The 23103-nt window shown below is 37.9% G+C and overlaps 2 protein-coding genes across 2 annotated transcripts; one reads left to right on the plus strand and one right to left on the minus strand.

Moving 5' to 3' along the window:
• Positions 1 to 1696: 1696 nt before the first annotated feature.
• mpp5 (membrane palmitoylated protein 5) lies at positions 1697 to 19043 on the plus strand. Its single transcript, XM_005803147.2, has 14 exons — positions 1697 to 1972; positions 4694 to 5163; positions 6241 to 6449; positions 9770 to 9847; positions 11276 to 11395; positions 11568 to 11729; positions 12164 to 12241; positions 12332 to 12515; positions 14886 to 14954; positions 15030 to 15101; positions 15656 to 15817; positions 16376 to 16578; positions 16702 to 16812; positions 16948 to 19043. Exons 2-14 carry the CDS (start codon positions 4836 to 4838, stop codon positions 17122 to 17124), a joined length of 1953 nt encoding a protein of 650 aa, XP_005803204.1. The 5' UTR covers positions 1697 to 1972; positions 4694 to 4835; the 3' UTR covers positions 17125 to 19043.
• atp6v1d (ATPase H+ transporting V1 subunit D) lies at positions 18857 to 23073 on the minus strand. Its single transcript, XM_005803115.2, has 9 exons — positions 22824 to 23073; positions 21039 to 21156; positions 20872 to 20951; positions 20728 to 20795; positions 20605 to 20649; positions 20421 to 20524; positions 20232 to 20298; positions 20066 to 20144; positions 18857 to 19514 (listed from the first exon to the last, which is right to left on the minus strand). The coding sequence occupies exons 1-9, from the start codon at positions 22862 to 22864 to the stop codon at positions 19370 to 19372; spliced, it is 747 nt and encodes a 248-aa protein (XP_005803172.1). The 5' UTR covers positions 22865 to 23073; the 3' UTR covers positions 18857 to 19369.
• Positions 23074 to 23103: the final 30 nt, after the last annotated feature.

Below are 23103 nucleotides of genomic sequence, written 5' to 3' on the forward strand. Positions count from 1 at the left end.
TCAGCACTAGATTGTAGACAGTAAGAACGTAGTAATCAGATGGCCCACAAACAGTCATTTGTAGCTTCACTGTCCCAATTATATGTTCTTAGAACTGAATGGCTTACTTTTTAAGACAAGTTAATGGTACTGGCAGGATCAGACAGGTAGCCACCTGTACGTGGAAAGGGTCTGTCAAAGGTAATGAACATGCAGCTAGGCCGTGTGTCTCGTCAGCTTCTTGAGAAACATTGTACTGCCGACTTTTGAGAAAAGGATTTCACTGGAAGCCAGTAAGGGCAAATCTATATTGACCATAAGGAATGGAGCTGTGGAAATTAATACTAGGGACCATCTTAGACCTTCCAACAGCAAAGCACCCACAAAAGTAGTTCATAATTGTTTAGTTAAAAGAAAGTTATGCATCGTTTTAAGTCAATAGTTGGTGGACTGTCCCTTTTAATTCTATAAAATTCTATTTTTAATGCCATTTTGTAAAATATTGTCTATTAAAGGAAGCCTAGCCAATTGCATTGAGCTTTCTATGTGATAAAATTCTCACTGTAGATAAGATTGTCAGTTCAGTGTTGTTTATGGTTGGTGTCCTGCTGGAAGGTGAACCTCTCCTCCAATTTAAAGTCTTCATCAGCTGTTCTCTCAGAACTGCACTGTATTTTCTGGATACATTCTCCCATCTACTCAGACCAAGCTCTTTGTTCCTAGTAGGGTCTCCACATTTTGCTATTGTTTTGATTACTGCAGTGCAGTCTTAGCTTTCATCTACAGGTAATGTTAGCCAGAAAGTTTTATTTTTTTCTCAGATAATGAGAGCACCTTTCCAATGTGTTTTGCTGTGTTTTACACATGCCTGATGCCAAACGTAAGAGGTTCTGTGAATATTTTTGCAAGTCATTTTCTTAAACATTGACTAAATTACCTTTTTGTCATCTTTTTTTGTGCTGTATAGCAGCATAATTGAGCTGCACTGAAATCAATAGCTACAAACCACATGAACCTTTTCAGGAAAGAAAGTATTTAAGAATCAAAAACTGGCAAGAATGAATCTCACAAGGAAACGAGGTTGAAAGCAGGGCTGTCAGAAAAGATTACTCTAACAACAAAATGCAACTGGGGAAAAAGGCAGCTCTGGTCTTCTTCCGTTTTCTTTTTTTTTTTTCTCCAAGAAGTGGCCTAAGATTAGATTATTTCACCTCACCTCTTCCTTGCAAGATGAAATGAAAGCACATCCTATTAGGTGGAGATTGTTAATGTCATGACAAGAAAGCAGACATTTGACTATGATGATGAATAAAAATGGGGTAAATGTAAGAGGATCAATAAGATAATGACAGTCAGAAATGAAGAGTAATTCTTTTACACTACCAAATGAACCAAGTCTTTATGTATTATAGGAAACCATGTGTGTCTAATATTCTTGAATATACTGAGCAATTGAGATAAAAAAGATAAATGAAGTGATGTGACTAGTTAAAGCAGGCCTGTGAATATATGCATGCATATATTCGCTTTTAATAAAAACTATGTGCCATGCCATGTATATATTCAGCAGTGTTTGCTTTATCTAACCATTTGCAATATAACTACCATATTATTTATTTTTGTTTATGTTTAATTTTCTTCTCATATTTTTCAAAAGCGAAATTTTATGGTCTGGCGTATTTGTCATTTAAATTGTAATCTCAATTTTTTTTTTTTTTAACAAAGCGGGGTTATTACGTGGTTGACCTGTAGGAGGCGCTGTGGTGCTATGGTGTTGCCAAGGAAACGACTCACAACAACCGGCGCAGCTCCACCAACGGCAGCAGCAGCCACAAATGTCCTGTCTGCGCTCGTAGCTGTTGGACGCGTCGCGTTCAGACTGAGTTAGGAAGTTGAGGAAGTTTTTCAGTTTGTTTCTGCATGAACAGAGCTGGACAATTAAACAACGACTTTGTCTTACTACAAGCTCAAGAAGCTCGCTGGTATTCGGGAGGTGAGTAACCCAATCTTAACCATCTTTACGGGACAATTGCCGTCCTGTCGAGCAGAGTTAGCGGGACAATGCTAGGTCTCCTCCGCTATGCTAGGTCCCACGTTGGCGCAGAAAAGTAAAAAATAAATCTAAACATACGTTTAGAATAACAGCTTGTTCTCAGCGTCTTTCAGTGAGTGTTTTTATATGCTTCCCAAAATACAAGTTTACCTCAGGTCGTATTTTATAACAATTACTCCAACAAGCAACTAGTTGTTAAAGCACAGAACAATTTCAGATGAAGCAATATTACAAGAACAGAAAGTTTGTCACAAGAACTCGAAGGGTAAACAAGAGTATAAAAAACAGAAAATTATTGTGATGTCAAAGTTTAGTTTCTTCTCTCATAGTAATGATTGTTTACACAGCCTACCTTTAATATAATTAATAACAATATTATAGATGGTGTCAGTTATCTTTTTATTACTACTATTTTTTTCCATCGATTTTAATTTCTAACGTCTCTCTGCTGGTATGTCATTACGTTTCTTATTTACTTTATTTATTATTTATTTACTTTACTTACTTTATTTATTTGTTAATCTCTTTTTTACTAAGAGATTATCATTATTTAATAAATCAATCAAAACGTATAACAGTTTTTTACAGAGATTGAAAGCAGACGGAAAGAAAAACTGGAGATGATCAAACTAAGATAAATAGAACAGTAACATAAAACAGATGAGTACACAATTCTGTGTTTTAGGAGGAAAACATTGGAAATTAGTATTCTAAAAAAACTTTATAAAAAGAGTAAGGTTAACAATTCCAAAATAATCTAAAGTAATCACAAATATGATCAAATTAAGTATTTGCTCTTCTTGTGCATGTAAATAAGGTGAATAAAAACAGTGGTTTGTATTAGGAATTTAAATGTTTGTCATTTGATTCTGGTCTCATATAATGAGAGCACCTTTTCCCATGTGTTTTGCTGTGTTTCCCACATGCCTGATGCCAAGGGCATGTGGAAAACGTGCCTTGATATGATATTTTAGTCTCATACAAGACTAAAATGTGTAGTCTTGTATGAGCTCATGCAAACAGATTTTATTTACATTTTTATTAGCTTTTGTTATTTCATTCCATACACTTTGTGATACTAGTTGGCCACTTCACATATGTCATGACAATTTCTTATTGTATTTCACAAACATTTATTATAATTTCTGAAATTCTGCACAGGACTCATTGTTTCTGGCCCAAATCTTTCTTCGCAGTGTGTGTTTTTTGCCTGTGTCACATGTGCTACTTTTCTACCTTGGCAGATTTCTCTCTCTCTCCCTTCGCAGCATCCCTCCCAGTCCTTCTGTGGCCACCGAAATCCCAAGCTTAATTAAGCCCACGAGAACAGATGGCCTCCTGGCAGTCTCTGCTGTTTGTCAGCAGTACCTGGCCACACTAACTACTGCTAAATGCCTCTGTAGGGGAGAGATTTAGTAGATGCGGTGACAGACGTACCCGACGTTATTAGCTCTAAAGACTTGGTGTAAAATGAAGCCATTTAATTTTGGGGAATGTCAGCAATTTTGGCAAATGAGCTAACCAGTCACAAGATAATTCTGGTTTCTTCTTCTTTGCACAAATTGACCTAAGAGACGCCTCACATCAACGTGCCTTAGTCAGACTCTCAAATCCAGATTTGTGTGTAGTATCCCTCAAAATAGGCCCTAATCTATAAAAGTCACAACAGTGGTCAGTCAAGTACTGATAACTACAATGTGATGGAAAGTTGGGAACAAGCATGGTAAAACAAATGGCTGGATAAGGTTACATAGGAGAGAATTAAATGTGATGGAGGCCAGAAAGCACTGTCTGTTCTTACCTTGATTAGTGGACAGATAAGAGCAAATAGGAGTAAGACTTGATCTTACTTAGTTGTGGGACTTTATTCAAATTTTTAATCAAGGTAATAAGAGGGTCTGTAATGTAACCCCTACAGGGCCAAAAGGAGCACCATTTTGTTTATTGCTGTTGTGGATGTTGCTTGTGTGCCACAGGCATACTATAAACACATAAATGCAAAGATTTGGCTCAAGACTTTTGCAGGTATATAAAAATGTGACTAATTGCATTTAAAAAATGATTTACTTGTTAAAATTGAATCAAAATTAACAACTGCCCTTTTTAGGACACCAACAGCACTCTAGACAACATTATATTTTTTATATATATTTCCTTTATTTAACCAGGTAAACCCCGTTGAGATCTAGAGCTCATTTTCAAGAGGGACCTGGGCAAAAAAATTTGCAATACATAGCAACCTGGTTACAAGATAAAAACAATAATACATACATTGAATCCTCTTCAAACACAGCCGATATCTGCCCAACCATTTCTGTTTTTAAAAGTCTTCAATCTGACCGATCCTTGCATTAGGCCCGCCTCACTTTTTAAATATGCTTCCATCAAACCTTTTCTTAAAAAGCTTCGACTCCTCTCAGCCAAATAAAGAAAATATAGAAAAATTTGTGGCTTACTGTCTGAGTTTCAACATAAAACATTTAATGAATACCAATCTGATTTTCTCTTGCCCTCATGCTTAAGTTGGAGAGAGAAAGTTGTAGCAGCCTTTTATAAATAAACCTTAGATACTTACTTAGTAATGTATTCCTGAAGTTTCAGTCGGAATATGTTGTGTAAACTGTGTTAAAGCAAAAATCTTTTTCTGTGTTTGTATACCAGGATATCACAGGAACAGAACAAAAGGACAATATTCCACAATGGGGGTCTTGTGACTCTTAAGTTCAGCAGCAGTTCCTCATAAAGCTCCAGCAGACCTCAGGAAAGGCTGGGGTGGTTTGAACTGTACCCTGGTGCAACAGGGATGATTGCATCCCGTACAAATGGTTATGTGCAAGAAGCCTCCGCTCTGGCCGTGAGCCACAGGGAGCGGGCTGTGGACTGTCCGGGGCAGGAAGGTAGCCTCAACAAATCTCCACACTGCAGCTCCCACATGGAGAGGATCCAGCATTACCAGGAGGAGCTGAGGAAGCGGAAGGAGGAGGATGGAAAGGGGAGGCATGACATCGATCCCAACGCTTCGCTGAGGCTCAAGAAGCTGTCACAGAACCCAAAGATCGGCATTGACAATCCCACCTTTGAGGGGAAGGAAAAGGCTACCAATAAAGTGACGTGCCTAGATCCTGTGTTGGGTGAGTACCGTAAGTTAGAGCAGCAGGGATTGTTGAGATGTTTTCAAGAGGATTGTAGAAGTTAAATGGAGGAAGGAAGGGTTGAAAGGAAAAGAGACACGCAGGTCAGGGAAGAAAAGAGGCTTTACAAAAAATCTGGGAATACAAAAGGAGTCAAAACAATAACCAGTGAAAAGGCAGAGCAGAGGCGGGGGAGGGGGTCTGTGTTTTATTGGCTATCTGAGATTCCCACTCTTTTTTTAAACCACGTTGTTCTAGGACAATAAAGGATGGAGGAGTCATATATTTAGGAATAACCTTTTAGGCTGAGCCACTCCAATGGTTTTTTTCATGAATATCTCTTTCTTTGGTTTAATATGACGATAATTTGATGAGAAGCAGCTTAGATTCTCACTGAATAATCAAGTCATTTAACAGCTAAACTTGGTTTTTTCAATCTAACAAATAAAAAAAAGTTTAGAAAGAATCTGGTGTAAATTCTTAAATTTATTTTAAAAACTTGAAGAATATTCAACATATATTCAACTGTGTAAAGCAGTGGTGCCCAAAGTCAGTCCTCGAGGGCCGGCTTCCTGCACGATGTCACACATGTTTTAGTTCTCGCCCTGGTGGTAATAACAACTTTTTCAGCATGTCAATGTGTTTCTTAGGGCTTCTAATGAGCTATCATTTGATCCAGGTGTGTTAAACCAGGGAGAGAACTAAAGCATGCAGGATGCCGGACCTCGAAGACAGACAGTGTAACGTCTTTTAAGCTTCTGAACTGGAAATACTGATATAACCATCTAACTTTCTAGAAAACCCCTTTCTTTGGAGATACACAGATCAGGGTTTTTTTTTTTACTGATTTACGGGCTTTTCCTAACATGCTGCTCAAAATTGTGAAAAATCTCAGGTTTTGTAAATAACAGTTTTAGAATCAAAGTCAACTAGCCCCCTGATAAAATTAAACTGGTTGTCACTCTATTATTTTACTTGTAGAAAATATTTTTATAGATACCTTGTTATTTCTGATTTTTGTTATTATTCTGTCTCTCCAAACATCATCTGGTTCCTTTCTCTGTACCTGTTTGTCAGAACTGGATGAACTACTACAGGTTCTGAAGTGGGTCCAGCACAGCTTGAGTGACTCTCAGAGCCAGCAGGATGTGGAAGTGACAATGCAACTCCTTGCTAAGGAGGAATTCAGGAATGCCTACACAATCTACAGCGTTCTGTCCCAGCAGACAAGCAGGATCAGTCCCACCTCACCTCTGACAGTACAAGCACAGGATCTCTGCCAGGAGGTATTCAACTATCCATGTTGCAGATTTATTTAGGCTTTGCAATTCAATGTAACTGGGTCCAAAATATTGAATCCAGAACTTTTTGTAGATTATAAAAAGTTCTGGGTCTCAGCTGATGAGACAATTTTGCATCTGGTCTGGTACCTGTTAGTTTGACTTTGAAGCTTTTTTGTTAGTGTGTCTGCTGGCAAAAAAGTGACGCAAAAGAAGGAAAATAGGCAGAAAATTGGAGCCACATGGCAAGAATGAAGATATGTTTCACTGTGATTGCTGTCAGTTGCTGTTTTCTTTTCGGATCCCATCATTAGCACAGAAAATGACAATGAAGTGAGCCATGCTGTATGGGAGTTGTTCAAAAATAACCACAGCACAGTTATAGTTGAAAAACAGAAATTATGATGTGAATTGTTAGGAGTAACACAGTAGATCCATTATATGCTCCAGCTACGTATGGCTATTTTAACACACCAGGCAAATGCCAAACAAATCCGATTTTTTTTGTTTTGCCCATATGCTTAATCTGACTTTTTATGACAATTTGAACTTCCCAATTAATATGTTTTTCACCTAGAAAAAATCCGATGTGATACTAAAACGGATACGTGTCTGATTGTTTTCAAAGAGTCGGCAGTCTGAACGGTCATATCAAGTTTTATTTGACTTTTACGTCACTGACATGACTTTGGTACAAAATTATGGTACAAAATCATAATTTTGTACCAGGAGAAGCCAGATCGGACATAAATAATTCCATAATTATGGAATTATGAATGACGTCTATTCCACTGAAGCACGTCGTATTACATATTGCACCACTCCCGATTCTAACATCACATCCAAACAAACTTCTCTACAGAACGTTGCTGTCAACGCTTTACAAAATGGCACCGCTTTCTTTCTATCTATTAATTTTGTTGGTCTTGTTATGATTGTGTGACAATCCCGTCGGCTGCCATTGCTGAATAAAATTTAAAAGTGATCCATAGACGGCAGTATTCATTATTACTTTTGTAAACAGTACGCTGCCATGTGATGTCAGAATTCTACTTCTGCACATGTGGTATGTTTGGGGACTTTCACACAGAAGTGTGATTATGATTACATCATTCAGTAGTATGAGGGACCACGCAAAAAAAAAAAATCGATTTCAGCAAAAAGATCAGATTTTTTTACTTTCAATCTCTGTTTTTTACAGGTTCTTTTTTTAATGTAAGACTTCTGTAGAAAAATCTGAATTAAAATAAAACTGGACTTATGTTTACATTTTAAAAATAGGCTAAAAATCTGAATTAAAATAAAAGTGAAATTTTGTTTACATTTTAAAAATAGGCTAAAAATCTGTAAATCTGGAGGAAAAGTCTGGCATTTCGACATGAAAAATATGAATGACCAGTGGTAATACAGAGTCTTCAATGCAGCCAGCTTGTTGCAGTTTATTTCCAGTTTCCAGCTAGACTTGTAGTAATTTTGACTCATTTTGACTTTCAGCCAGAGCAGTCAGCAGTGGTACATGACTGTTAGCTCAGTCATCACAGGACTGATTTCAAGATAAACAGCCTGCACACCCATGCAGAGACTAAGCATGAACTCACACATCAGACACAGAGTGTTTCAGCTGCAGTGAAACTAAACTAACTGCCTGCGTTCTGTGATACTCACACTGACCATTATGTAAACTAATCTCCCAGCAGCCCTCTGTGTTGGCTGAGCAATGGAGCACAACGCAGGATGAGGGCCAGGATCTGCGCAGCCAGAAAAAGAAACTCCAGCAGCTTACAGCAGGCTGGGCTGAGGTGCAGCTCTGCTGCTGGGGGAGGGGGAAGTGCGTCACCTTGTTAGTGAGAGCTTTGATTAGTGTAATGGATGAACTAAGCTCTGAACAGGAGATGAAGAGGCCGAAGGGCAGAGTAAGAAAAGACCAATTTGCCTGACGACACAAAAACCGTATGATCTAAAATAGAAACACACAGCATAGTGGACAAATAAAAAAACATCCCAGATCCACTGGACAGACTTTTAAAGCTAAAAATGGTAAATAATATAATTCAGAAGGGATTGTAACATTAACATTTGCAGCATTGTTCATGAACACACATGAACAACAAGAATTGATACATCTTTTTTGTTTTGTTTTGTTTTGTTTTGTTTTGTTTATTCAAGAGAAAGATCCAGCTTTGGTGCAGCTGGAATGTGGAAATCCTACTGTGAACTATTAGAGTGTAGCCAAGTGAATAATCTGTGACTGCACATGTTCTTACAAAGCAGTGAGACAGACCTGTTTCCCACAAACGTTACCGGCACATGGCTAAAATGGCCAGGAATGGATGTTTTTATTTTTAATTTTTAATTTTGAATATTTATCAGTAGAGTCAAGAATGTTAGGCAGGACCAATCAAATTAAACAAATGATGTGAGATCAATAGTTGGTGAAAAAAAATCATATTTAGGCGGTGTGTATGGAAGACTTCTCCTGCCAAAATTTGCAATAAGTAACAGTTGATAAAATAATTAATGTGTCAGATATTGTATCCAAATAAAATAATTTTCCCAACTTATTTGATTGTACATTGAGGCATTAATTACTATTTGTTTATCATACTCAACAGTATTAATTTTACATTACTACATTTATTATCCATTTTATTGCTAAATAAAAGGACAACGGAGAAAACAGGAGAGGAGAAAATGCAAAGATTAAATATTAAAGAGAATAAATCAATTTCTGCTAAAAAAAAAAAAAGCCATACACAGTGCTGTATACAGTGTATGAAAAACTCAGAAAAAAAATAAATGATAAAATAAAAATGAAACTAATAAATAAAATTAAACATTGGACATGAAATGGAAGACTAAATAGTAGGGATAATGTAAAAATAAATATAAAATTAAGTCACACTGAATAATCAAACATGCTGGAAAAGTTATTCTTTTCTGGATTAAATGTTTGTCACGTTAACTACTTTAACAAGCCATATTTTAATTTTAATTTTATATTTATTATGATCATTATTGTCGGCAAACTATGTTTTCCCACCTCTGCTTTCAGATCTTCTTACATTTCAAAAATGTAATGATTTCAATCTCATTAAATACAGAGATTTTAGAGCTGTATGTAATTATATTTTTACATTTAAACCATCTTAGACTTAAATCTGAACGAAACAAAAGAAAAATGTTTAGAGCTTCCTTTTTTCATTTTTTTGGTAAGACCTAAGTAATACATGGAAGCAGTTTAAAATAGTAGTTTATTATTTTCTGTGATCTGCATGTTTACACGTCTCAGTGGCAGATTTATCTGACTGTACTGTGTCTTTGCTCAGGTCCAAAAGATCCTCCAGACAAGTCAACAAAAGGAAGGTTTGGAGCTCAGCGCGCTGCTCACCAATCCCCATCTCCAGGTCAGAGATCAGCGACCCTTTCTTGACATATAATATGATTAAAAGGCAACATAAGTGTGTCTGCAGAGCCTCTTAGGCCAGCTCATTTATTTAGTTAATATTCTAATAATTAAACTGCTGGAAATATAATTAATGTTATACACGGCTGTCTCCAAAAGGGTAATTGTTTCTCCTGCACCTTCCACTGGGAAGGCAAAGGTCAGGGTTTAGCAAATTAACATTTTGATGCCTGAAAGGCAGCTGTGAAGTTTTAAATGTTCTCCTCTCCTTTCTTGTTCTTGACAAGGAGAGTGATGAGGTAATATTACTTATCATCGTTTGGATGAAATTCATTCATATGCTCCAGAACATTTAAACATACAGAATAATTATTTTGTATATTTGTATTACTTGACTTGTATAGGCGCAGTTGGCAGCACTGTTGCCTTGCAGCAAGTAGGTCCTGGGTTCGATTCCCGGCCCGGGGTCTTTCTGCACGGAGTTTGTATGTTCTCCCTGGGTTCTCTCCGGGTACTCCAGCTTCCTCCCACAGTCCAAAATTCTTCCTAGGTGTGAGTGTGTGTGTGTGTGTGCATGGTTGTTTGTCCTATGTCTGTTTCTGTGTTGCCCTGCGACAGACTGGCAACCTGTCCAGGGTGTACCTGGACATTCCAGACAGCTAACATTCTCGTCTGGAATGTTAGCTGGAGATAGGCACCAGCACCCCTCTGGACCCCGCAAGGGACAACAGTGTTAGAAAATGGATGATTTGATTGTAGTTGGTTTTAGAAAAGGCAGGTTCTGCATAAGATGTTTTGTTAAACATCTTTTACTACTTTTACTACTACTAAACAGTGAGCTCTGGTGAGGTGTGAAACCCTCTCATTGTGTTGAAATTAGAACACATTATGTCAATTTCTTCAGGAAGCAGAAGATTTTATGAACAGCGTCACATCTAAAATAGTTTAGGCATCTAGTGAAGGATGGAGGTTCTGGCTAGACCACTTCTCTTCTTTCCTTTGGTTTCTAAATCTGAAGCACCTTGTTTTTAAGCATATGAAATCACCAGTGTTCATTGATGTCTGATGTTGCCTTTTGACACCTAAATGCTGCGGGTAATTAAGACGAATTGTGCGTACGCCTAAACTGCATCTGCTCTCTCTGTGTCCCTCTGCTGCAAGACAAAGAAACTGCGTAATTTTCTGTGATGTATATTAATTGTGGTGCATAAAAAAGTGTGTCACATTAAATAACCTAAAAGCGCAATCTCTGTCCTGATCTTGGCTTGGAAAGCTCTGCATAAAAAGGATGGCAAGGGTTGAAGTAGAATTGAATCACTCCTTTAAACTTCCTGCAGCTTGTGTGATGACTGCTTTTAAAGCTAGCTTATGACTTTTCTTGTATTTTAAAGGGAACCTTTCATTGTCTCTCTGTGTGTTCATATGGCAGGCACTGATGCAAGCTCATGACAGCGTAGCGGTGCAGGAAATTGCAGAGGAAAGCGTGACCCAGTACCTCGGAGAGACAGTTAAATTAGTGCGGCTGCAGAAGGCCAGAGACACTCCACTGGTGAGATATGATGTGTTTGAGTTCCTGTTACTGTCTGACTTTTGATCTTTTATTTCCTTATTGCCCTGTACTGTATCTGTCAAACGTTTACTGTGCGTCCATTCTGTTTAGAATGGAGTAATCATTTAGTGTCCTCTAACAGCACTTATGTGATTGGATGTGTTGCTATCAGGGTGCAACAGTGCGTAATGACATGGACAATGTGGTGGTGAGTCGTGTAGTGAAAGGCGGCGCAGCAGAACGGAGCGGACTCCTCAGTGAGGGAGACGAGATCCTGGAGATCAACGGTATTCCTATTCGTGGAAAACACATCAACGAAGTGCACGACTTACTGGTAACCATTACTGTCAGAATGATGTCAAGCAACAAGCACTTTTCACTTACTTCAATCCATGGTATCATTAAAAGCACTCACAAGTTAAGACAAGTTTATTCATTTATCACATGTCAGCAACAAGATGACTAAAGATAAACGAATGGATGAGTTTTTCTAGATCTTTCTAAGACATTAGTCCTTTAATTCTGGAAATGTTCTTCACGTGATAGAGGACCGACTTTGTAATTGTCTTTATGTGTCTTTGAACGTTTAAGTCTTGAGTCCATCACTATACCCAGATCATTCACACATTACAATTCCATTTCTTAACCCACCTAAAAATATACAACCACTAACCTCTCTATCACATCAACATGACAAATGTGAAAGGTTTTTGGGGTGTGAGTACTATAAAGTTGTGCTTTACTCAATCATTTGTATGCTTTCAACAGCAAGAAATGCAGGGAACTCTGACCTTCCTCCTCATCCCGAGCTCTCACAATAAACCTGCTCCCCACAGACAAACTGTGGTAAGTCTATTAAGATGAGAGAGTGTGCGTGAGAACTGTCGCTAGCATGCAAACAAACACTAAACTTGTTGTTGTAAACCATCTCCTCAGATGCATGTGCGCGCTTACTTTGACTACGATCCCTCTGATGACCCCTTCATGCCGTGTCGGGAGCTGGGTCTGTCCTTCCAGAAAGGAGATATACTCCATGTCATTAGCCAGGATGACCCCAACTGGTGGCAGGCCTACAGGGATGGAGACGAGGACAACCAGCCTCTGGCTGGCCTCATTCCTGGTAATCTCTCTGTGGCATTCTTTATAAAAATAAAAATAAAAAACATGTTTTTTTTCCAGTTAACAAGGTCATATTCATTGTTTAGTATTTCAGTAACAACAAATTTAAATTCTCATGATAAAAAGACACACATAATTAGTTTACAAGTAACTTTTCAGCAAGACATAGGAGTTTGTTTTTATTGAATAATTCCATAATTTTGGTGAAAAAATGTTAGTTCCACTGGCACTTTATTTCACTTATAGCAAGATATTTTTCCCAAGTTATAAGTGCTATAATCTGCCAGTAGAACTAGAACTTTATGAATACTGAGAAATTATTTACTTAAAACAAGCAAAGTTACTCATAAGTTTAGTCTTCCTTCAAGTGTGCTAAGATATTTGCACTAGAAACTAGACCAAAAATACTTGGTATAAAAAAAAAAGGTTTAATTGTTTTTTGCAATGGAGAGTGCTTGAAAATCATGACAACCATCTGGCAGTGTGAGTGCTGCTTTGACATTGATCCTCCAACCAGATGATGAAACGGTTGTATGGAATTATGACAAGTTAGCTTGACACTAGTGCCAAAGTAAAAAGAGGAATAACATCACATCTAACTCTCGCGCAGTAAACTAGGGTACCGAAAAAAGCTCTTTTGGATGCTAATAAGCTATACATTTTTGCATGTTTTCATATTTATCCTCCAACTCGTGTAAATATGCTAATAAAGCACAGAGGGAAAAACAGAGATCATTCAAGAGAGTGTATTTAGCAGAGAGAAATACATGAAACATGATTAGCTTTTATTAGATCAGTGTCGCACAGGTGGCTTGCTGTGAACCTAATAGGATAGTGGAGATCTCTCTGTCTGTAGGCGTGTAAAGACAAGATGTTAACTTAGGGCACCTTTAGCAGCACAGGATAATATGTTCAGTGAAAAACTGGTCTTTGCCTTCTTGTCAGGGAACCATGTTGGTTAGAATGTCGCTGTTTGTAAAGTACTAGTACAAATTACTGGAGTAAACTTGCCTTTTAAAAGTTGTGTTTAAGTTGGCGGTTTCTAAAGTACCACAACTTACTTGAAATAAAATAAACATGATATCTGCAAATGCATTCTAATAGCTCAATACCTGAGCTGCAAATGACATATTATTTTAGTGTATTGATTATTCACTCCTCCTTCTCTCACTTGAAATTCAGTCACAAATGAGTTTGAAGAGACAAATGGTTAACCTGGCTCTGCTTTACTGGAAAGATTTGTCTACCATCTGTTGCATCCAGCAGATTAAAACAAACACCTAGGAATTCATTGTAATTACACTCTGACCTAGAGACTGTTGGGGGTCTAAGTAAACAAAGCTTAGTGCTAAAAATGGAAAGTTAGCCATCTTTTGTTTTTGTTTCTTTACTTGGACGTTTAGAAAGTACAAATCCGAGCCTTCCAAACAACTTCTAATGTTAGCTTGTTCACTTTCAGTGCAATGTTTTCCAAAGTTATTTATACCTCTTCACTTTTTCACATTTTTTCACATTACAGCCACAAACTTTCATTGGGATTTTATGTAGTAGATCAGAATAAATTTTGTGCGTAATTGTGAAGAGAAAGAGAAATATTCATTGTTCAAAATATAAAACATGCCACTGCTGGTTGCTGCACCTAACAATTATTTTAGTATTCAATGATTATATTGATTAATCAGTTTTGTTTTGTTTTTATTGGTTGCAAATTTCTGAAGATTTTTCATTTAACCATGTAAGCCTTTTTATGTAATATTAGAAATGTGTTAAAACAAATAATTCAATTGCTTTTTAAAATAAGCAAATAAAAATTTTAATGCCTAAAATGCAATAATATAACATTCCTTTAGTGAATTTGAACCAGGTGAAGCAAAAACTATGCCACTTGAGGAGCATTGGGTAGAACATTCAAAAACACTATGACTATAGTAAACATAGTGGTGTCAGCATCATGATGTAAGGTTGTTTATCTTCAGCAGAAACGTGGAAGCTGGCCCCAGTTGATGGGAAGATGGGCAATCCTATTACAAACTCTGTTAGAGGGTGCAATAAGCTTGGGACTGGGCAACAGTTCACCATTAACAACCCTAAATGGGTTAGAATGGACCAGTCAAAGTTTACAGATTTACAGACCTGAATCTTAACTGGGAATCTTTTTTAGGACTTGATTAATGCTCAATGTATGTCCAGTTTGAGGTTCTTTTTTTTTTTTAGCAAAAGCTTCACTTTCCAGACAGTTAAAGCTGGAAGAGATACAGTATGTTTTTGATTATTGGTAACAAACATAATAATAATAATGTATATATATGAATACTTTTCCAAATTCACTGGATATTTAATTTCTGTGGATTTCTTTCTTGTCTTACTTCAGGTAAAAGTTTCCAGCAACAGAGAGAGAGTTTAAAGAAAACGACACCAGACAAAAGTCGAGAGCAGCAAGGTAACAACTGCAAACTTAAACATTTCCAGCAATCTACCAATGTGAAATGAAAATGTGTATTTATATCCGAATTAGGGAAGATTTGGTGTTCAAAGAAAAGCAAGAAACTGAGAAGAAGGAACACATCAACCTTGAACAGAAACACTGGTAAGACTTTATTTCTTTTAGCGGTTTGAGGTGTGAACTTGTTTTGGACCGAGCGCTGTCTGCACACTTAGCTCCCTATCAGTCCTCATTAAGCACGTATAAAAGAGGGTTTCAGCGCTGGCCAGCAGCCAAACATCCACCGCTGTTAGCATTACGCCCACACATAAGCTGAAGTTGACACACCTCGTCTTTCTTACAGCAGCTTGTCCAGACTTGTCGTGTCACAAGTCAGATTAGACTTGCCTTCACAGACCGGATCAGCGGGAGCTTAAATGGCTTTGAGGGACGTGCAGTTTTAGGGTTCACACATACAGCAGAGACACCTTTAAAACAAGGAAACACACACCTGAAGTTGCTCATCTTTAAATAAAACACTTTCATTGAACAACAATATTGTAAACAATGTGATCTTTTACCTTTACTCTCTGTTTTTCCCGCCATCGGCAAGATTTCAAGGTTGAAAGTAGTTGCAGAGCAGGGGGTTAAAAGCACAAGGTGCATGTTGGGTCAGTGTTGCTTCTGACCCAACATGCCTTCCTGAACTGTCTCCTCAGACTATGATGATGTCCTGACCTACGAGGAAATGTCCCTGTACCACCAGCCCGCTAATCGGAAACGCCCCGTAGCTCTGGTTGGCCCGGCCAACAGCGGCCATGACGAGCTGCGGCGGAGACTTTTATCCATCGAGCCGGATAAGTTTGCCGTTGCTGTTCCACGTAAGTCCACACTCAGACAGACAGTTTTTTCTGATTTCAGAGGATAAACACAACACACAAGCAAGAAAAAAAACAAAAACAAGATTTACTATCGAAGCTTATTGTGTTCCTATAAAGTTTGGAAACATCTGGAATATATGGGATTAGATTTCAGTATTTTCCAGGTCTGGATAAGTATGAAAAAAGAAAATATTCCCTTTCTGGTTTTTGTTTCCTCTCATCCTCCTTGCTTCTTTCCTTCCTTCCTTCACTCTTTCTTTCTTTATTCCCTTCTTAGTTCTTTTCTTCCTTCTAACTTTATATCTCTCCTTAGATCTGTTCTTATGTCCTCATTTCCTTATTTCATCTCCTTCTTTATGTCCTTCCTTTCTCTTTTTTTCTCCTGTATCCTTTCTTCCTTCCAGTTGTTTGTTTTTTCATGTTTCATACTGAAAGCCTACCAATAGTATCAACTATAAATTGCCTTTAAGACTTTAGGACAGAGATCTGAAAAGCTGAACCTGGAAAAGTCTGGAACCAGTTTTAATTTTAACAGATCTCTCACTTTTTAACTCTTAGACACAACCAGAAGCCCAAGGATACATGAGCGAAATGGACGCGAGTACCACTTTGTCAGTCGCTCGTCCTTCGAGGCTGACTTGGCTGCAGGGAAGTTCATTGAGTCAGGGGAGTATGAGAAGAACCTGTACGGCACCAGCACTGACTCTGTCCGACACGTCGTCAACTCCGGACGCATCTGTTTGCTCTGCCTTCACACAAGGGTGAAAATTTGTTTCTAATGTATAAATCACCGTAGAGTGTTACAATAGCTTCATATATTTCAAATTTGTGTATTTTAGTAAGATCTAATTTAATATTCTCTGCCCTTCATTTTTCCCTCCCAGTCTTTGCAAGTACTGAGGTCGTCCAACCTCAAGCCATATGTCGTCTTCATTGCTCCTCCTTCTCAAGAACGACTACGCACCCTGCTGGCCACAGAGGGGAAAACACTAAAAGTAAGCTGACCTTCACACACTTCTGCCTGGTTGCCTCTGGAGTCCATTATCAGAGCAGAAAAAGTGAAAATCTCATGCACACTTTCAACTTTCACACCAGTTGTTTTAAGTGTCAGTTCTGACATCTTTTCCCAGCCGGAGGAGCTAAAGGAGGTCACTGAAAAAGCCCGAGAGATGGAGCTGAATTACAGCCACTTCTTCGACGCGACCATCGTTAACTTTGATCCAGACCAGGCGTTCCAGGAGTTTCGGAGATTAGTAGATAAACTGGACACTGAGCCGCAGTGGGTGCCGTCGTCTTGGCTCTGCTAGAGGTGGCCGTGTCCAGACACAAAGAATCTCAGTGAACGAGAAGGTAAAGAGGAGACGGACAGTATTACAGTGACACTGAATTTTCACTTGCACATTTTTATTTTTTATTTTTTGGAGCTTAATTGCTACAGGATGCTGCAGAGACAGACACTGTTGTATTTGATTGTCTTTTGTAGATTGTTTTCTTCTATTTTTGTGATGGCTGTTCAAGGTCTTAGTTTTATGCAGAATCTTTTGTTTTCCAGATAGACACATTTCTATGCTATTTCTTTGACTTATTTATAATTGTAAATATATATTCTTTAGACAGAGAGGTGAAATATTTTATTGTTACGCCAGAAATTGCGCATTTGACACATTTTTAAAGACATTCTGGTGAAACATCGAGCCAAAACATCATCAGGCAAAGAACTGAGTAGAAATAGATTCATTGGATTTAGTGTGAAGTCTCCCATCTGCTGTTGATGTCTCAGTGTCAGTATTGTCTCATATGCCTTACAAAGGTACTTATACTTATCAAACTTTTTACCATTTTGTCACATTTCACGTTAAATGTCAAATAACTTCCTTGGATTTCTTGAGACAGATAAACACGAATTAGAAAATAACCATGAAGTAGATGAAAAGAGTTATTTATCATTTGCCAAAAAAAAAAATCAAATCAATAGGAGATTCTCTGTGAATATGAATTTTAAAGTCTTGCCGCAGATTCTGAAATGTATTTAGGTCTGCATACGTTAAATTAAAGTAAGGCTGCAACAAACAATTGTTTTAGTAATTGATTATTCTATCAATTATGCTGATGATTAATCTAATAAAAAAATTGGCATATTCTGCAGATTTTTCATGTAACCACTTAAACCTTTTTATACAATATTAGAAATTTTATTGCAAAAAAAAAAAAAAAGAAACTAAGAATTTTAAAATAAGAAAATAAACATTTTATTGCCTAAAATACAGCATTCCTTCATGAGAATGTGAACCGGGCGAAACTAAGCCTATGCCATTCAAAGAGTTCTGGGTAAAACATATTTATAGACAAAGATGTTTTTATCTTAATTGCAAAATCTATATTTCTTTTATATAATTTTGGCTTAATTACTGCTCTGAATAAGTTGTTTTTTCCCCTAGCTAATAGCATTTAAGTCTGTACATTCCAGTTAACAATTAATCAATTACTGAATTAGTTGACAATTATTTCAATAAAGGATTTATCACAATTATTCCCATTAATGGATTCACTCCCACATCATAATGCTACCACAATCATGGTTACCATAACAACAGTGTTTTCTACCAGATGCAGCATTTCCTCTGTAGCGCAGAAACTTCTGTTTTGGTCTGATCTGACCAGCGAAAAGTCTTCTGGCAAATTTAAAACAAGAGTTCCTTTTATGATACATAAAATCTAAATGACACACAGTGACGTGTGTGGTAACGTGACAAAATATAAAGTTTAATTAGTATAAATGCATTTGCACGGCACCATATACTTTAGTAGTGCCCAACTACATTATCTGTGTAATGCTGCGTAATATTGTTGAGATGGTCTTCATCAGTATTGTACAATTGTGACTTATTATTGAATCTTTAAAAATTTGGGTAATTCTTAAGCACAACTTTTCAAAAGTGTTAATAAATTAAGATTTGAAAAGATATTTTGTTGTATTTTTATTCTACTAAGCGATTTGTTTTTTTCCTTTTTTGTTCATGTTGACGCAGAACTCAGATGGACTGTTTAGAACATCTTTAATTATATGAAGTGCCTGGCTTTGTTGACTCACGCACATTTTACAGTGTTACATTACAGGGAATCTGTGTGATGATAAACACCCTGATATGAGGTCAGGAGCTCAACAGACTCTGACACTCTGAAGTCTTCAACCACCTCAAGACTTACGGCATGCAGCGGTTCAAAACATATCTACAGCTGATCCAGTCACAAGGATTGCTTCTTGCCTCATGTAAACATACTTAATATTTTCTTCGGCTGTTAGACTCTCTGTTGGATAAGGATTTTTTATTTTTTTGGAGAGGGGGGAAGGGGGCAACACTTGGGCTCCTGTACAGAGACACACGTGGAAACGTCTCATATTTTCCAACACAAAAACAGCAGAACATATAATCACAGACGTGAACACACACAAAAAAAACTTTCATCACTTGTCTGAGAAGACATAAACACGGCCAGAGAGGCACAGAATAAATAGCATGATGATGAGTGTCGGACTGCAGAGGGGGGGCTTCACTCGAACAGCAGGTCTTCGTCCGTCTCCTCCGTCAGCATGTTGGAGGGCTCGGCGATGGGTCCGAGGGCGGCCAGCCGGGCGGCGATCTCCAGCTCCGTCCTTTCCCTCAGCTGCTTCTTCTTCTCTTGGATTTTCTTCAGCCTGTCGGGTAAGAAGAGTCAGGTGCAGGTTGGTAGTAAGCTGGGGCATAAATCTGATAGAAAAGGGAAATACCTGGCAACACAACCACCACAACCTTTAATGTACTTATGAGATAGACTAACAAAGGCGTGTATAACTGAACTGAAAGAAAGGGATACATGGTTTTCAAAATAAAATGAAATATTTGGCAAGAACAAGGGGCAAAAAAATTTGTAGACTTGCCCCATAAAACTGGCAGCTATGAAATGTAGAAAGGTGGTTTTAAAAAGTATGAATCCAACTCCACGCCATACTTCTCAGATTTTTATCTTTAATGCTTTTGGAAACCATGTATCGTTTTTCTTCCACTTAACAATTATCCACTACTTTGTGTTATTTTATTATATAAAATCCCAATAAAACATGTTCATGTTTGTGGTTCTAACATAATATTTGAAAATTTCAAGAGACATGTACAGTTTGCGTGTCTCAGGTCTGACCAAACTGATTTTCCACTTTTGCAATGCTTTAATTAATATTTAAAAACATGTTAGACTATGACATGGTTTCACCTGTAGAACTCCTCTCTTTCTCGCTCATCCAGCTCTGTGATGATGTAAGTGAGAGTGCGGTCAATCCTCGGAATAATCACTGCAGAGTGGAAATAAAATCACACAAGCAATAAATAATCTGATATTCTTCTGAAGTCCCTGATGCGACCATTGGGTTTGAGCTTACCATGCTCGATAGCATTCACACGGCGGTTGGTGATCTTTATGGCTTCATCCAGAGTGACAAAAGATGTCTGCAAACACAAATATGGACATGTGTCTTTGTTTTCTTAAAATGCAGCTGGAATTTAACGATATTGCAGAAATGGAAGAAACCCAGGCAATATGATTCTATATTTGCAACAGCGCCCTCTACCTGTAAGGATGCTAACTCCACCAGCAGCTCCACCGCTCTGGCATAGTTCCTCTTCAGCCTGGACAGCTGCTCTCCACCCCTGGCCAGACCGGTGAGTTCATAACCTGACAGAGACACGCAGGAAGGAACAGTGTCCAAAAGCTGATCGTGACAAACCCGAACTGACAAACTGGACTCCACTTACTGTCTCCGCCTTCTTGGTAGTGTTCAAAAACAGGAAGGGTGACACCTGGGAGGATAAAATCAGAACGGATGAGTGTGTCCCAGCTCACAGCGACGATTTAAATGAAACACTTCTGAAGCTAACCTGCCACGTTGTCCTTTTTGGCTCGGACCTTCACCTGGGCTTTGTTGACATTCTGGATGACGGTTGTGCTGCGAACAGGTGACACTTTCTCAACACATCTGCTCCGAACTGAGCACAACCGTGAAATCTCGTAGCACTCCTTACCTGAAGTCTCCAGCTGTAAATTTGGCCTCAGCCAAGGAGAAAGCCGCCTCTCTCATCACTTCTCCCATCTTGGTTTTGGTCTAAAGGAAGCGACAAAAAGAATTTTAGGAACTGGAGGCTCTTTACCCGAAAGAAGCAAATATACTGGAATCTGAGACACGACTGACTTCAATAATTTTACGGAGGATCTGACGGAAGCGCATGGAGAGGGCGTCGGATTTCTTCTTGAGCAGGCTGCGGCCAGTCTGCGCTCCTTTCAGCCGGGCCTTCATGATGGTCTGAGCCCTGCACGCACAACGACAACACACACCTATAATGATGGACTGGCTGATAAATTGCTGATTTTAGCCACTGCAGCTGCTGAAGACAAATAGTTTCTTTGTCAAATTTATACCAGACTGATGCCATGTTGAACGTAGCTCAATCATTTCCTATTTTTAGTAATTTTATAATTTTTCCCACAGATTTTGAACAAAAATTTGATGGAAAACTAGGATGAGAACAGAAAGTTTAGTTTGGATTTTAATGAGCTTTTCCGGTCTCAGCCTTATGGATGTTCTGTACTTGTGTGCTGTCTAAATAAAGTGTATTTTAGTGTGAATCCATACAACTTGGAACATAGTTTCTAGAAAGTCTTCTGAGATGTTAATATTGTCGAAGCTTTGTATACCCCTTCAGCCTGTCGCAATATTTATGCTACGATAAATGAAAATGAGCTTGATCATTTCTAAAGATTAATATTTTTTTAAGGGCAATTTTGTTTAGAGACACCACCATAATCAATTTCATTTATGGTTATGAGTTTTTTCCACTGCTTTATTTATGTGTTTTATTTTGGATATTTAAAATGTCTTCCAGTTCCAGTAAGTGTTCTTCGCAAAATCGAAGTTTATTGGTCTTTGGGAGGAAAAATATGCATAATTCTGCCTTTATCAATATATTACTTGAAAATTGTCTCAAAAATAACAATACTATTGTTTATTGCAATGATTAATTCATCATCCAGCAAAATTTGCTAACATGACAGTCCTTGTAGCTCTTCTTGAAACACACCTAAACATTTAAATTATTACATATATTTGCCTTCCTTTTTGAGGGAGGGTAAGATAAAAAAAAGTCTAAATATGAACAGAGATTAGTGGTCCATACAGACAACATTAAACATGGACTTCTACGTGTCTTTGAAGCAAGTCTGACGATTATCCATCCAAGAATTGAGATACATCTTCCAATAGTTGTAAGATTTGCTCTTTTTTTCTTGAAATCTTATTTGGAGAGAACACCAACACTCCCATGCCGAATCAAATGTGCCAATTTAATATTTCCATTTACCCCCAGTATTACAATATCTTCCTAAAGTATTTGTGTCTTAAACCTTTTGACATTTTGTCAGATCACAGTAACAACCTTCAGTGTATTTTATGCATAGTGGTGGAGTGAAAGGAAAAGGTGAGTCTCACTTTTTTCTCTTTTTTACACATAGAAATCCTAAGTGTCATACTCATATTTATTTATCTATTTATATAAGATAACTGTGGAGTAGGTGCAGAACTCCACAGCTCAGGACCAGAGTCAGGGTGAAATGAAAATATGGAAGAAAAAGACAGTTATGTGCTGATCTGTGTTCATCTTTCACATAAAATACATTGACGTTTGAAGCTGCAGGGTGACACTGTAGTCCAGACGGAAATCTCAGATGGACACTTCACACTTAGACGCTTTGTTAGAAACATCACATGACCACAGAAGGACTCTTCCTCTTTCAAACAGCTATCTGAATCGTATATAAACTATGACTGCATTTGAGTCACCGTGCAAAACAAAATGTCCTCCCGTTTTAGGAGAAACGTGCAGATAATCACCAATCTCGGTTGAGCAGAAGCAAAACAAAAACAAAGAATTAAATCATTTAGTTTACGTTGTAATGACAAGCTACGAAACGGGTAGCTTACATTCTGGAGGGGAATATGTCGATCCTGTCCTTTCCAGACATCTTCTCGTCTTTTAGTCGACTACGGCTGTCTTCTGTTTACTTCCTCGGTTTGAACTCGATCCTGTCGATGTACTTTTAGTATCTATTTACAATTCTACTAGTAAATTATGACAAAAACGCGTTCATGTAGGATTAAGTGCACAGATGAAAGCTAATGGTCGTGATCTTGTCCGTCCGTGATGATCAGCTGGCCCCTGGTCATGTGACTACACCACAACTCGCTCTGCACATGCGCGCGT

The sequence above is a fragment of the Xiphophorus maculatus genome, chromosome 15, assembly GCF_002775205.1.
Source record: "Xiphophorus maculatus strain JP 163 A chromosome 15, X_maculatus-5.0-male, whole genome shotgun sequence".
Classification (NCBI taxonomy): Eukaryota; Metazoa; Chordata; class Actinopteri; order Cyprinodontiformes; family Poeciliidae; genus Xiphophorus; species Xiphophorus maculatus.